A 14,731-nucleotide genomic window follows, 5' to 3' on the forward strand; every position below is an offset into this window, starting at 1 on the left:
AAGATGCAAATAGATATTAGCTGCAGAGACATCAGGCCTGTTAAAATGCTGCTCTGGGGGGGGGTTGACTTTACCTCTTCAGATCTAGTATCAGAGGAAGTCAACTCAGTTCTTCCCCTGCATTGTTTTGGGGGCAGCTACGGGTTCACAACAGGCTCTTAAATGTTCCCAGGACAGAGGGGAACCCTGCCTGCCCCTTACAGTTCACACCTTTTCCGTTTCTGGCAGTGCAATCCTGTACAGGTCTCTCAAAACTAAGCCTGTGGTGTTCAGTGGGGCTTACTCCCAGGTAAGTGTGCACAGGTTTGCAGGCTAAAGCACTTTCATGGGTGATAACTAAAACCTCTCTCTTCATTTTTATCAATGAAATGTATCTCCATTACAGTGCCTAGATGTTAGAAAGGATGTGTAAAATTCCTGGACGATAAAATTATCAGAGGCCATTGGCCACAATGGCTATGCTCTGTCTCTATGGTTGGGGACAGTAAATGCTTCTGAATACCAGCTTCTGGGAGCCACAGGAGGGGGGAAGCCTCTTGTTCTCTGGTCCCCTTGGGGCATCTGGGTGGCCACTGTGAGAACAGGAGGCTGGACAAGATAGGCCACTGGACTGATCTAGCAGGTTTTTCTTCTGTCCTTGGCGGGGGGGAGGGAACAATGGATTTTAACAGGAAAACTATTATTTCCCAAACTGAAATCTGTGTGTTCTCAGCCTTTGTTTCATCCTCAACAGTTCCTTCTATGTCTGTGGGCAGGGAACTTGTGGCCTTCCAGATATTTCAGGACTATAACACCCATCATCCATTACTGTTGGCTATGATAGCTGCAGCTGATGGGAGCTGGGAGTCAAAACACCACGGGGAGGGCCACACTTTCCACACCTCTGCAAAATCAAGTCCTTGGATGTTTGAGTTCAGATATGGTCTCAGTGTGACATGGGTTTTGTAGTTTTAAAGATAGGAGTAAACCGTCAGTAATTTTGGTGTGTGCATAGGTTGCTTGTGATGGCACTGCATCATAGAAACAGATATGCTTAAAGCTGCATAAAGCAACATAAACGTTCACAATTTGGAGTGGGGCTTCTGTGCTTTGGGGCTATAGCACTCTATACCAGATCTGCTTGGACCTCCTCTAGGCAGGTCTGAAAAATGCAGTCTCCTTATTACTTAACTTTGGCCCTGTCAGGAAAGAGTTTTCCCTGAAGTGTTAAAAACTGCTTAAATGGAGGCAACTCATACTTTATGAGTGTTTTAATAGCCTGTTTCTCTGATGTGATGAAATTACTGCTGAATGCAGCCCTCAGTTATGCGAGGCTGGCTCCTATCTGCTGCAACTTTGCTAATATGGCACTTTTGTCTCAAAGTAGGCCAGGTGGAGTTGAGCTAGGATTAAGAGTTTCAGCAAGAGAGACTGGTGTTTATTTGATATGGAATTTACTTCCTCTCTCTTTTTTTTTGGAAACTTAGGCTATGTTTTGGCCCAGTGGAGCAGGGGCAGCCCAAGACATTTTGCCGCTTTAGGCAAAACACAGAAGGTTACTCCTCTCCCAGCCACCTCTGCTGAGGCAACTGGAGGCAGCCCAGATAAGACCTGGCACAGTGAAGGTGGCAGCGGAGAAAATGAAGGTGGAGACCAGGAGATGGGTGGTGAGTTGAGGAGGTGGCAAGCAGCATATATATCCTACCTTTTTCTCCAAGGAGCTCAAGGTGGTATATATGGCTCTCCCCCTCCTCATTTAATCCCCACAACAACCCTCTGAGGTGGGTTTATTACATGAAATTTATACACTGCTTGATTGTAAAAAAAAATCAAAAAACCAAAGCAGTTTACAGAAGATGAAACAAGAAAATCAAGGGGGGATTAAAACCATACTTTAAAACATACAAAAGTTAAAATCGCCTTAAATTTCTAAGCTTCTGGGAAGGCTCGTCTAAACATGGATGTTTTCAGAGTACAGTGGTACCTCTGGTTAAGAACTTAATTCGTTTTTGAGGTCCGTTCTTAACCTGAAACTGTTCTTAACCTGAAGCACCACTTTAGCTAATGGGGCCTCCCACTGCTGCCAATGCATGATTTCTGTTCTCATCCTGAAGCAAATTTCTTAACCTGAAGCACTATTTCTGGGTTAACGGAGTCTGTAACCTGAAGCGTATGTAACCTGAAGTGTCTTTAACCCGAGGTACCACTGTACAGTGAAGATGCCTGCTTGATCTCAATAGGCAGGGAGTTTCAAAGTGTGGATGCTGCCACAATGTTTTTTATATTGTATCATTGTAAACCACTGAGAGACTACTGTAGTTAAGCAGTGTATTCATTGCTTAAGGAAATGAATAAATAAATCCATATTACACACACACATACACATTTTTTTTAAAAAAAGCTGTTAAAAGGAAATATACAAGACAACAGAACTTATTTAAAGCCAGAGACCTGCAAGTTTGACCCAGCAGGGCTCTTCTCTCCGATGCGTGTGTGTGTGTGTGTGTGTGTGTGTTTGTGCACGCACGCAGGCAGGCACGCAAGCACACGTGTGAGGCCAACACTTTGCACCTTCTGGGCTGCCCCTCCCCATTGCTGTCCTGTGTCCTTCCCATTCCTGCTCATCTCCCTTTTCAAGATCTTCTGCAAGGCCTTAATTATCTTTCACACCGCTTAATTGCTCTCTGGCTGTAGAGTGATGTGATATTCCTAGCCCCCATCTTCATGCTTGTTCAGACAAATGAGTGGCAGGTATGCTGGCGAAAGCTGCCTTGAATCCCCACCTCCAACATGATGGGCATCTCGGAGGTGCGGGGAGAGAGATTTTCACTCCCTCCCCTCCATCCTGCTTCCTGGAGCTGTCCCAGGCTGTCCTCATCAGAAGACAGAATATGATGTTTCAGCAGTTCGGCAGCCAATTTTATGCCACTACTAAGAACCGCGACTGATGAGATGGTCTTATTTATTCCATCTTTGACTGGAGTCCAGGGACTCGGAATGTGTCTAAGAGCCATCCCATCATCAGGCCCTCCTGCAGAGAGAAAAAATCCATGTAAAAAATGTAAATAATGCTGATAGCCATATCACTGCAAGGACTGTGATGTCACCACTGCCATAGCATTTTATGGTGTTTGGAGGGTGGTCAAACAGACCTTGCCCTGTTGGTCAAAGGTCAGAATCCAGAATTGGGATGATAGCCAGCATGAGTTGTGCAAGAAGAAGAATCGTCCTGGACCAGACCTATGACCCACCTCCTGCAGCATGCTGCTTCCCTCTGCAGCCCTTGCTTTTTCCCAGCTAATGCAACCTGAATTTGCCTGCCTACTCAATCTGATTGTGCCTCAGGTACACCTAGATCATGGGCCAAATCACAAAGCTTAAATGCCCAACAATCATTGCTGTAATTGGTTCAAATGGACCTGTGTATGAGCTCTGTATGCCAGAGACATGACCGTCTTTGCTCAAAAGATAAAGGAAGGCTCTCTCCCCATTTCCATAATAATGCTGTAATTATTATGAGGAATCTAAAGAAGCATCAATAAATGTTTTTAAAATTCACTGCACTTCTGCAATTTTATCTTGAAACGACTCTTTAAAGGCACAGAAAGAGCCCTGCTGTATCAGATCAAAGGTCCATCTGAACCCACATTTTGTTTCCTGCAGTGCCCAAACAGATGGCTCCAGGAAGCAGACAGGCTGAGCGTGGAGGCAAAAGCCCTCTCTGTCATCTGGCATTCAGAGCTATACTGCTTCTGAACATGGATGCCCTTTTAGTTGTGGTGATGTAACAGCTGTTGATGGTCCTGCCCACCCCCATGAATTTACTCAAGCTCCTTGGGACCACTACTGACACCAGCAGCCACTCCCACCCCATGTGCCTGTGAGTTCCACAGGTTAAACTGAGCAAAGAAGCACTTTCTCCTGTTTGCCCTGAATCTACTGTCCACCAATGTCATTTGAGGACCTGGAGCTCTAGTATTTGGAGAGAGAGAGGAAAACGGCCAAGTTCTGGACACTTTGCCTTGCTCTGAATTTTTCTGCCCCCAACCCAGCTCAGGACTCTTTCCCTCCTGCTCCCCAATCCCCCATTGCTATGTAAAGTGGTTGTTCACAAGCCTGAGAAAAATAATTGCGGTGGTTCAACAAGAGAACAATAAAACAATACTTTATACATAAGTTTGCAGAATTTGGACAGGGGAGGCATGCAATTCCATGTGCGGGGGCAGCTGGGAATTCCAAATGACTTTCCAGAAAGTGATGTTTAGGAGGGTGGCAAAGAGATGATGGGTCTGAAGAAAAGGGGAACCTTTTAGTCAGTGCTTTTTTTCTAGAAAAATAGGTGCCGGTACTCACCACGATCCTGCCCACCTAGCAGTTCAAAAGCATGCCAAAGTGCAAGTAGATAAATAGGTAGCGCTCTGGCGGGAAGGTAAACGGTGTTTCCGTGTGCTGCTCTGGTTCGCCAGAAGCGGCTTAGTCATGCTGGCCACATGACCCGGAAAAAATGTCTGCGGACAATGCTGGCTTCCTTGGCCAGTAAAAGCAAGATGAGCTCCGCAACCCGAGTTGTTCGCAACTGGAATTAACTGTCAGGGGTCCTTTACCTTTACTCACCATGAAGTTGTTACAGTAAGTGTCACATTTTTTAACAACAACAACAAAGTGCCGGTACTGCTTACCCCGCTTACCCCCCCCCCAAAAAAAGCATGACATTTAGTGCATTTGCAACCTCATTGTACCAGTACGGTTGTGTTCGCGCTTGGCAGATAACCGAGGTTGGTTTCTGTGTCCTTTTCTGACAATCTGACAGCATCCTTTGCATGTCATGCCTCCAAAGCAGATATTGTTGGAATGAATCAAAGCTGCTTTTTGATGCCTGCTTCTCCCCTCTCGCTCACCTTTTTTTGCAATCTGCCTGCGTTAGCCATTCAGGCACAGGTTGTCACATCATGAAGGATTATTAGTCATCTCTTGCACTGCTGACGAGTCCCTGTGGGTCACTGAGCACTGATGTCTCATTTTCAAACAACTCGAGGCAAGGAAGAGCTATTCTGCAGACAATGTCAATCCCGTTTCTGAAACCTACCTTACCAGGTTCTGCCCCAGAAAGTGCTTGCAGCAGTTGGTCTTAACTCATAATGTATTAAACTTTTCATGTCTGGATCACAGGATTTTTGGGGGTTGTTGTTGTTTTGAATACACCTGTTCTTCCATTGGATGCACACCACTCGGAAGCTGAAAATGTATACAAAAACTTGTCAGCAGGCTCCCTTCACACATAACACACAGGCCTCTTTTGGGAGACAGCATTAGGTTCCATTTGCAGTACAGTAGTACCTCTGGATGCGAACAGGATCCGTTCCAGAGCCCTGTTCACATCCTGAAGCGAACGCAACTTCAGTTGTCGCGATTCACCACTTCCACGCATGTGTGTGACATCATTTTGAGCGCCTGCGCCTGCGCGAGCGGCAAAACCCGGAAGTAATGCGCTCCGTTACTTCCGGGTCATTGCAGCGCGCAGCCCAAAAATACTTATCCTGAAGCTACTTCAACCTGAGATATGACTGTATACATTTAAAGCAGCCTCATACCACTTTAAGCAGTCATGGCTTTGCCCAAAGGATCCTGGGAACTGAAGTCTGTTACAGGGGCTGAGAGTTTTGGGGAGGACCCCTATTCCCACCACAGAGCTAAAATTCCCGGAGTCTCCTAGGAAGGAAGATTGATTGTGAAACCACTTCAGGAATTGTAGCTCTGTGAGGGTGACAGAGGTCTCTAACAATTGTCAGCACCCTTAGCAAACTACACTTCCCAGGAGTCTTCAGGAGCCCAGCTGTCACAGCTAGTGTTCATTCATATGCTCTTATCTTTAAAAAATAAAAAGGGGGTGCTGGCATGAGCTGTGGTGGCTTCCTGGCAACTGTGGAATGCTTTTCCCAGGGAGGCTCAACGGGTGCCTTCATTGCATATCTTTGAGCACCAGGCGAAAACATTATACATAACCCTCCAACATTTCTCCAATGAAAATAGGGACATGCTGTTTAATAAGAATAAGAATATTTATCCCCTGCCCATCTGGCTGGGTTTCCCCAGCCACTCTGGATGGCTTCCAGCATACATAAAACATTCAATATTTAAAAACTTCCCTATACAGGACTGCCTTCAGATGTCTTCTAGAGGTTGTATAGTTATTTATCTCCTCCAACATTTCTCTAACGAAAAAAAAAAAGGTTTTGGGCTCCTTTTTTTGGCTTTTTACAGCATTTTTCTTTTAAAAATCGCCCTGGTTTCCATATGTCCGGGTTTCACCGGACATTTTTTTACTGATTCAGCAAAAATCCAACTGGATGCCATTTTGACAGTCCAAACGTATGGCAGCCCTAGAAGGCTTCTCTAAATCAGGGACATCCCTGGAAAATAGGGACACTAGGAGGATCTCTCTCTCTCTCTCTGTGTGTGTGTGTGTGTGTGTGTGTGTGTGTGTGTGCCAAATGTGCCTTCTGCCTATCTTTCATTATACCACATTACATGTATCACATTGCAGCAATCTGGGCAGCCTTCCCTGCCCGGAGCCCTTCACTCAAAGACCAGCCACCCTCTTGCTACGTTTGCCCCCCACCAGGCTCCTGGGTCCGGAAGGGGTGCAGGGAAGCAGCCTTGATGCTTCGAGATCAGGAATGGGGGCCCCTGTGAATGCTGAATGAAGTCATGCTAATATATTTTTTGAAGCACGGAAGCATGGAAAGAAGGGGGTGGGCTTCATTCAACAGCAGAATATCTGCTTTGCATGCAGAAGGCACCAGGTAGCGGCAGGTGGTGGAAAGACTGGTCAGATCTGACAGGCACAATTCCAGCCTAAATGGAAAGTGCACATCCATTTCCCACATTCAGCTTGGTAAGCGGCAACTGGCTTGATGCAGGAAGATGGGCAATGATACCTCAACTGTGAAGGACTGATCATTGCTTATTTTAGCTCGTTCTTGCTAATGGTTTGTCAGGGAGCGCCATCCCTTGTATGCATCACGTCTTTTATGGTATGTATTAATTTCATATCAAAATTAGACCACCTCTGATTCCCACAATGAATTAGCAATCAATGTGTAGGGCTCCTCCCTCCTTGCTTTATGTGTCTATTAATTTTTAAAGTAAATATATCATAGTTAAAGCAAAAACAAGTGGATTGAATATACTCATCCCCCCCCCCTTCAGATTTCTTGAAACACTGGAATGGAAATACATAGCCTTTTGCAAACTGAACATTTCACAACACAGCTCCTTCAAATGACACATTTATTCTGGGTAGGAGTGGAACTCAAATGGAATCAAATCAACTTGATGGGTTCCATGCCTTGGATACTTTTTTGGGGGGAGTGGGAGAGGTTAGCAATATGCCCTTCATCTTGGCTCACTTTCAAAATATATGTTGGAAAAGTGTGAGGAGATATAATAGGAGTACAGTCTCTCTCCCCACCAAATGAACCACCAGCCTTCTGGTGGACAACCAGATGCGCTGACCCATGGTGCCACCTGTAATAGAAAGGTGGCATAAAATGAAGTACATTGCAGGGGGTTGGACTAGATGACCCCTAGGGGTCCCTTCCAACTCTATAATGGCAGTAATGATGTCCTACCAGTAGGCTTCTATTAACCCCTGCTTGGCCTCTGTGATAAATGGGACTAGATAGGCCTTTGGTCTGATCCAGCAACCAGGCTTTCCTTATGTTCTTATTAGCCCTGATTAATAGAACCTCCATATCCAGAGGCAGTGTGCATCCGAGTGTTGTTACACTCATCCCTAGTCTCCATTATGCTGGGGACACACTTGCAACTATTGCCCTCCTGGTTTGCTTTTGGGCTTCCTGGTAGCATCTAGTGTTCTTAACCCACACGTTGTCAATTTCTTCACCTAAGAGAGGCCGTTTTCCCCTGCTGAATGTATTCTGGTGTGATCCCTGAGACTGGCCTTCAACCCTAGGCTAGTGTTCTTCAGATCACAGCGCCTGCCTCGTCAGGGATGATGGGAATGGGAGTCCCAGAAACTTATGGAGGGCACCAGGTTGGGAAAAGCCATTGCCAACCCAGGGGGTGGAAACATGGAAGGCAGGCATTATATGTGCGCGTGTGAGAGAGAGGGAAATAAATGATGGCTCTAGGGAAAGGAGACGGCCTTAGAGGCTCCCAAACTGGACGGGGGGGGGGGGAGGCCGGAGAAAGCTGCGTGGAAGAGCGACAGTGGCCAGGTCCCCCCAGGACGTGTGAATCTTTCAGCGGCGCCTCTTCCTAGGAGCGATAGGGAGAAACCGCGCCAGCAACCAGGAGAGCGAGGCGCGTCTTTGGAGTGGAGGATCGGGCCACTAAGCCGGTCTCTGCTCCTGCCGGGGCGGCGCTGCGCTCGGGGTGGGTCCGGCTGCCTTTCCGAGGAGGAGGAGGAGGAGGAGGCAAGCGAGGCGCGGGCGCTCCGGCAGAAAAGACAAATGCTTCTTCTGAGTGGAGAGGCCGCTCCTGAGGCGGGGACTGCAGCCGTCGAGGGGCGGGCCGGGGGCGGGCGCTGGAGCCGCAGCGGGCAGGCAGAGCGACGGCGTCGGCGGCAGGAGAAGGTGGAGGGAGCCGTTCTTCGGTGCGCACCGGTATGGAGGCAGCGGCGAGAAGGAGGACGGCGGCGACGACGCTGGCGGGGCGGTGACCGGGGCCGTCGGGCGGCGGCGATGCGCCCGCCCCGGCCATGGAGGAGCGCTGGCACCGGGGGCTGGCGGCGCTGGTGATGCTGCTGCTCTTCGGGGGGCTGGTGCTGCAGTACGTGTGCCCGGGTAGCGAGTGCCAGCTGCGGCAGCGCCTGGCCGAGGCCGCCCCGTCCGCCCTGCTGGCGCGCCAGGCCGGCCAGGGAGGGGACCCTTACCGGGCGGAGGACGAGAGCCCTCCGCGCTTCGTGCCGCGCCTGAACTTCTCGGAAGCCGATCTGCTGCGCCGCGTGGACTTCCACATCGCTGGCGACGATCTGATCGTTTTCCTGCACATCCAGAAGACGGGCGGCACCACCTTCGGGCGCCACCTGGTGCGCAACATCCAGCTGGAGCAGCCTTGCGAGTGCAAGGCCGGGCAGAAAAAGTGCACCTGCCTCCGGCCGGGCAAGCGAGAGACCTGGCTCTTCTCCCGCTTCTCCACTGGCTGGAGCTGCGGGCTCCACGCCGACTGGACCGAGCTGACCAACTGCGTCCCGGCCGTGGTGGACAGCAAAAAGGACGCCAAGCTGCGCCCCACCAGGTGAGACACAGGCGGGGCGGGGGACAAAGCAGGGAGATCCCTACGGATGGAGCGGGCCCATCTGGGGTGGCCGGCGCGTCACCTTACTACGTTCAGAACAACACCACCCTGGATCAGGCCCATGCCCCGTCTGGTTCAGCAGCCCAGCCGGCCCTGATGGGAAGAAGACGCTGGGCTAAATGAGCCTTATCTGGTGTCCCATAAGAACCAGAGCTCTCCATGGATATAAAGTGAGTGGAGGATGGCAGGCCTCAATCCTGTGCATGTTTACTCTAAAGGAAACCAGGGTCGTCTTCCCATGAGAACCTCACAAGAGCCAGCTGGATCAGGCCAATGGCTCATCTGGCTCAACATTCCCTGTAGGGACACTGTGAGAACAGGAGAACAGGATATAGGGGCCACTGGCCTGATCCAAGAGGCTCTTATTATGTTCTTATGGGAATAAGACCCTGGTTTACATTGCAGTAAACATGCACAGAATTGAGGCCTGCTATCCTCCACTCTCCTTATCTCCATGGAGAGCCCTTGTGATCTTCCTGTTGCCCAGTTTTTGAGTAAAAACCCTGAAGAGTCCAACTTGGTCTCACAATCCCAAGCACACCTGATTTGGGGGGGAAATAGTTCCCTTGGTTCCAGTGGAACCTTCCAGGAGATGCCTGCCTCCCAATCAACATTTCTTTTTGAGGAAACTGGGTTAGGATCTGGTGTTCTAGCACTGGCTTCTTAAAAATACACTGGGATCTAGATTTCCTCTTGGTTTCATCCCCTCCTTTGCAAACAGAAAATTCCTTGCCTCTAAAAAAACCTATGGGGGGTTAATACATCTCCCCTTGCCTCATTTCTCCTTTCTGGAGAGAGAATCTTTCACTCCATAGAACATGTAATCTCTCCAACCCTTTCAATTCTCCCTCCAGTGTTCTAGCACAGTAATAAAAGCATTCCAATATTTCCCAGGTATCCTTCCCCCTTCCGGACATTATGATCTGGCAATTCCTCCAGCCCTCCCCCATTGCCCATTCAAGAGCAATTTTATAGTAATCTGTTACCATCTCTGCACATTACAGCTGTCCAGTTTGCGCTTGGGAACCTTAAAGATCCTCTCTTTTTTTTGCTCTGTTCTTCCACCCTCTGCAATTAGCAGGAACCATGAATGCGGGTTATTCCAGTGTATCACGGGTTTTTGTTTTGTTTTGAAGTTGATTTGATTTATTTGGGTAAGCAAAGTCCTCTGACTTTCCCTGAAATGCATCCTTTATCGCCCATTGGCTAGTACTTAAGACTGAGCTAACAATGAAAACAATACCCAACTATTTAGGGTGCCTTCCAGATGTTCCTGGACTCCAAATCCCATCAGCATGGCTGGGATTGATGGGGACTGTTGTCCAAAATATCTGCAGGGCTCCATGCTGGAGAAAACTGATTTAGCAAGCGGTGGTACCTATCTCTTGATTTTAGGCCGGTTCACACAAGAGATACTAGAGATACTAGATCTCAGGCATGTGGCCCTCTGGATGTTATTGGAATCCCAACTCCTATGATCCCCAGCCAGCATGGATGATGGAATTTGTAGGCCAACAACGTCTGAAGGTCCACAGGTTCCCCATTGTTCAAGTGAGATGATGTTACCAAGCAGGCTCAAAGCCCCAGACACCTAAGGGATTACTGGGCCTTATCTTCACAGCCTTATCTTTTCTGCTGTAAGCTCACTGCCCTTCCTCTGAGCTAATTCTGTCCTCCCACCCAGCTAGATATCTTGCTTTTGGTCCTGTGTCCAAAATAGCATTTTCAGTTCAGTATGAAGTATGAAGTCGCCTCTTTGTAGACAGTGCTGTCTAGCACAAGGCTGGTTGAATGTGTCATAAAAATTGTGTGAGGGTGTGTGTGAGAGAGACAGACTCTCATTGGCTTTGAAAGTTCATGCTGCACTTCTTTGCTCCAGGGACTGCATTTTTCCATGCCCACCCACCTCCCTACTGCCAGTGGGAGCACCACATCTAGCGCCTAGCATGTTTGGGATCGAGTAGGGACAGTAAGGGAAGGGAGGCCCACACCTTCCTTTGTAAAACATGAAATATGCAGAGTTAATTCTTTTCACTTACTGCCAGAGGTGTCTTTTATTTCTCATTGAGTTTCAGCTTTATTTGCGTCCCCTAATTTCTTCTTTTTCTCAGCCCAACTACAAACATTGCACCTGGAAGGACATGAGCAGCTGCTGCTTGTTAATCCAGGAGCCTTGTCCATCTCAGGAACTGAGATAATGATTTGCTTGGTATTTGCAATTCAAAAACAGAGCCCCTGTTTAGCATACAAAAGACCTAATTTAAATAGTTTAAACAACTCTGGGGCTGTCAACTAATCCAATTTCTGGAGACTGATGGGATAAACTTTCCTGAGGTTCAGGGGTCTCTCCCAGTAATTGAATTTTATGTCTCTGCGTTCTTTGTTCCAGGGTCCTTTGCATTGGCTGCCTGTTTGTGCTTTTGCATGACTGGTCTTGGTCACTGATATAAAATATCTTCTAGTTTTTTGACTGGAGACCCAGGGAGAGAGCTGTAGCAGGAGATTGTCTGGGGTATATCCTGAGTTGCTCTGAAGTGTGAAATGCCTTGGGATCACAAGCACAACATGCACAGATCAGCTGTGAACCAAGGAAACCACTGAGTCCCAGATACTCAGAGACTTGAGCTGCATATGAATTTGGGACAAGCATATACAGTACAGAGCTTCTTTGTGTGTGCAGCGGGGGGGGGGGGGGGGAGGCACAAAGGAGGGATGGGTGTGTGGGTGCGTGATACAGGGCTAAGAGGCACAGCAGAGATCCATCCTAAAATGGCTATTTGGAACAAAGGGATGTGCAGGCAGTGTGGCTTATCTTCAGCAGAGCATTCAATGAAGCTTGTGGTTCACCCAAGTCGCGTGGCTTATGGGCAGCTTTGTTTGTGACAGCTGTGGAAGGAAGGCCCGTGGTTTGTGGATAAATCCAGGAGACGATCTCTGCTGCCTTTTGGGGGAATCCTAGTTGCTTTCAGTCACATACAAATAGGACCAAGTTCTTCTGCAAAAAAATGGTTTCTTTTCAGAAACCTTTCTCAAAAACAGCTACTCTGTGGCTTTTTATCCAGGGGGTTCTTTTCTCTCCATCTCTCTCTCTGTCTTCAAATCTTTCCTTATTTCTTTTAGGTCTCTAATCAGACCTGAAAGCCGCTGTGTTGACAAAGCCACAGAGGTGTGCTTATGAGCAGAGTTCTGATTTTTGAGAATCATCTGCGAATTTAGTATATTTTAAATCTTTGCTCTAAGAAGCAAGGTGACTTCTCACTCCTGAACTGGGTTTGGGTTTAAGTTTGGCATCTTCTGGTACTTGAAATTTCTAAATATGTACAGTCATTAAAAATGAAAAAAAAGCCTGAACTGCGATGATATGATAAGCTGTGTTGCTGATAAGGGCATTTGTTTCCATTCCAAACAGTGCCTTGGATGCTTTTAAAAAAATACTTGATTGCAGTAATTAACAATTTGATTTTTAAAAAGCATATACAACTGTGATTATCATAGTATAGGCAGGGTAAACATGAGGTAGGTGGCACAAAAAGCAAAACTCTGTGGTTCTGTGGCTGCCAGACACATTTCCTTAATATTCATTCTGTTGCATGCTATCTGAACCATCAGGTCTAAGCACAGATTTATGTGAAACCGGTTGTGTGTTGTCTTTCTCAAATTTCTTTCCCACCAGTTAACGCCACACTGCCATCTATGGTGAAGGCTCAAAATCATTACCCTTCTGCCTGTCTTCATTCCAAGATGAGACCCCAGGCTTGTTTGTCTCCCACATCCTTTCCTTTGTCTCTCTGTGCGCCTTTTGGAATTCCATTCCTTTCTCTCCTTGCAGGGCTGCATGCATCTGAAAATCCCTTTAGAAAGAAAGAATCTCAACTGTGCTCATTCAAGACCCTGGATCCTCCTTTTATTCCATGCATGTGCTTGGTAGACTTTTATAGGCGAGGCTCCAGGCTTGTTGAACTGTTCCAGCCTCCTTGCCCTTACCCCAAACCTGACTCTTTGTAAGACAGAGAGAGATCCAGTTTGGGAATCTGGGTGGCCAAGCCATCTTGTGGATCAGCAAACGTGAGGTTGGGGATCTGTCTACTGTAAAATAGGGAGGGTTTGCAGTGTTGAACGGTTTCAAAACCTGGTCTAATCCTAAGGCTAGTTGATGTTTCTTTCCGCCTTCTGCCCTTATTTCCATGTGAAGCAGGCCAGAGATCAGATTGGGGGGGGGGGTCCTGTTACTCCATAGGAGAAGACCCCAGGCTCAGCCTGTTTCATTCATTCATAATTTTATTTGTATGTCACTTTTCCACAAAAAAGAATCATGCTCAAAGCAGCTTGCAGCAAAGGAAGCAGGAAAGCATCTCAAAATCAACCATTGCTCATGGTCCTTCTCCTGCAGTGACCTCTCCCTGATGTGGCTCCTGTCTCCAGTTAACAGTCTCAGGTATCTGGTGAAGGGGGAAGCCCTTCTCTGCCTGTGACCCTGGAGGGCTGCTGCAAGTGAGAGCAGACCAGGAGTAGGGAACTTCCAGCCCCCTTGGGACCCAGTTTGGCCCACCAGGCCATTTCCCTGCAATCATGGCCATCCAGCCATCAACTGACATCACATGGTGGCATCAGCTGATGGGCTTGGAGGACAGGATTTAATCCTGCATTGGCAGCACCACTCTGTTCCCAGCAGGATTTAATCTGTGCTCATCATCCTGCCTGTGTGTTCATGCACATGCCAGTAACGGCCAGAGGCAAAAAGTGGGTGGAGCAAAAGATGTGACCTGGAGGCAGACACAGGTACACCCACCACCTCCATCAAGACAAATAAGTGGCCTCATCAGAGCTCAAGGACACATTCCAGCCAGGCATAAGCACATGCGGGGGGGCGGGGTGTGAAGCAGGGGCAGTGAGCGGCGTGGCCTGGGGAGAGGGCTGCGAGCCAGATACAGAGGGCTGCCAGCCATATTTGGCCCCCAGCCCCAAGGTTTCCCACTCCTGCTTTACGCCTTTAACAATAATCCAGCATTTTCCCCTCCCCCCCCCCCGCCCCGTCCCCATGGCTGCTTAGTTTAATATCTAGCCAGATAAAGAGTTCTGGAGAATTAGGGAGCTTGCAACATTTTGGTTGGCCAGGTATTGCCCTCCTGTGAATTTAGGATTTTTTTCTTTATGTGCTGACTTTTGCTTTTCTTGTAGAATCCCTCCTCCCCCCACCCAAAAACAACAACCCCTAAAACAGTTTTAATGTCTCTGTACTCATCCTTTTTAATAAAATAATTGCATAGCCCTCTTACTAGCTGCGGTGATAGCCTCCTCCCCTGGAAATAATGTCTTCTTGATGAGCAATTATTGTGATTGCAGTTTGTGTGTGCTAAAAAAGGAAACCTGGGTGTGAACATCATTCTCTTCCCTCCTCCTCACACCTGTTAGATGAACTTGTGCTCGGTTT

The 14,731-nt window shown here is 48.0% G+C and overlaps 2 protein-coding genes across 2 annotated transcripts in view; both read left to right on the forward strand.

Moving 5' to 3' along the window:
- Nucleotides 1-14,731, forward strand: part of KLHL13 (kelch like family member 13) — a 1,461,558-nt gene that overhangs the window by 649,851 nt on the left and 796,976 nt on the right. The gene's annotated exons all lie outside the window — the stretch shown is intronic.
- Nucleotides 8,029-14,731, forward strand: part of HS6ST2 (heparan sulfate 6-O-sulfotransferase 2) — a 148,808-nt gene continuing 142,105 nt past the window's right edge. Inside the window, exon 1 of the mRNA XM_083595464.1 lies at nt 8,029-9,240. Within this exon, the coding sequence (XP_083451590.1) occupies nt 8,702-9,240 (539 nt within the window). The 5' untranslated portion in view covers nt 8,029-8,701. The remainder of the gene's footprint in view (nt 9,241-14,731) is intronic.

The sequence above is a fragment of the Podarcis filfolensis genome (genome assembly GCF_964270895.1).
Source record: "Podarcis filfolensis genome assembly, chromosome: Z".
Lineage (NCBI taxonomy): Eukaryota > Metazoa > Chordata > Lepidosauria > Squamata > Lacertidae > Podarcis > Podarcis filfolensis.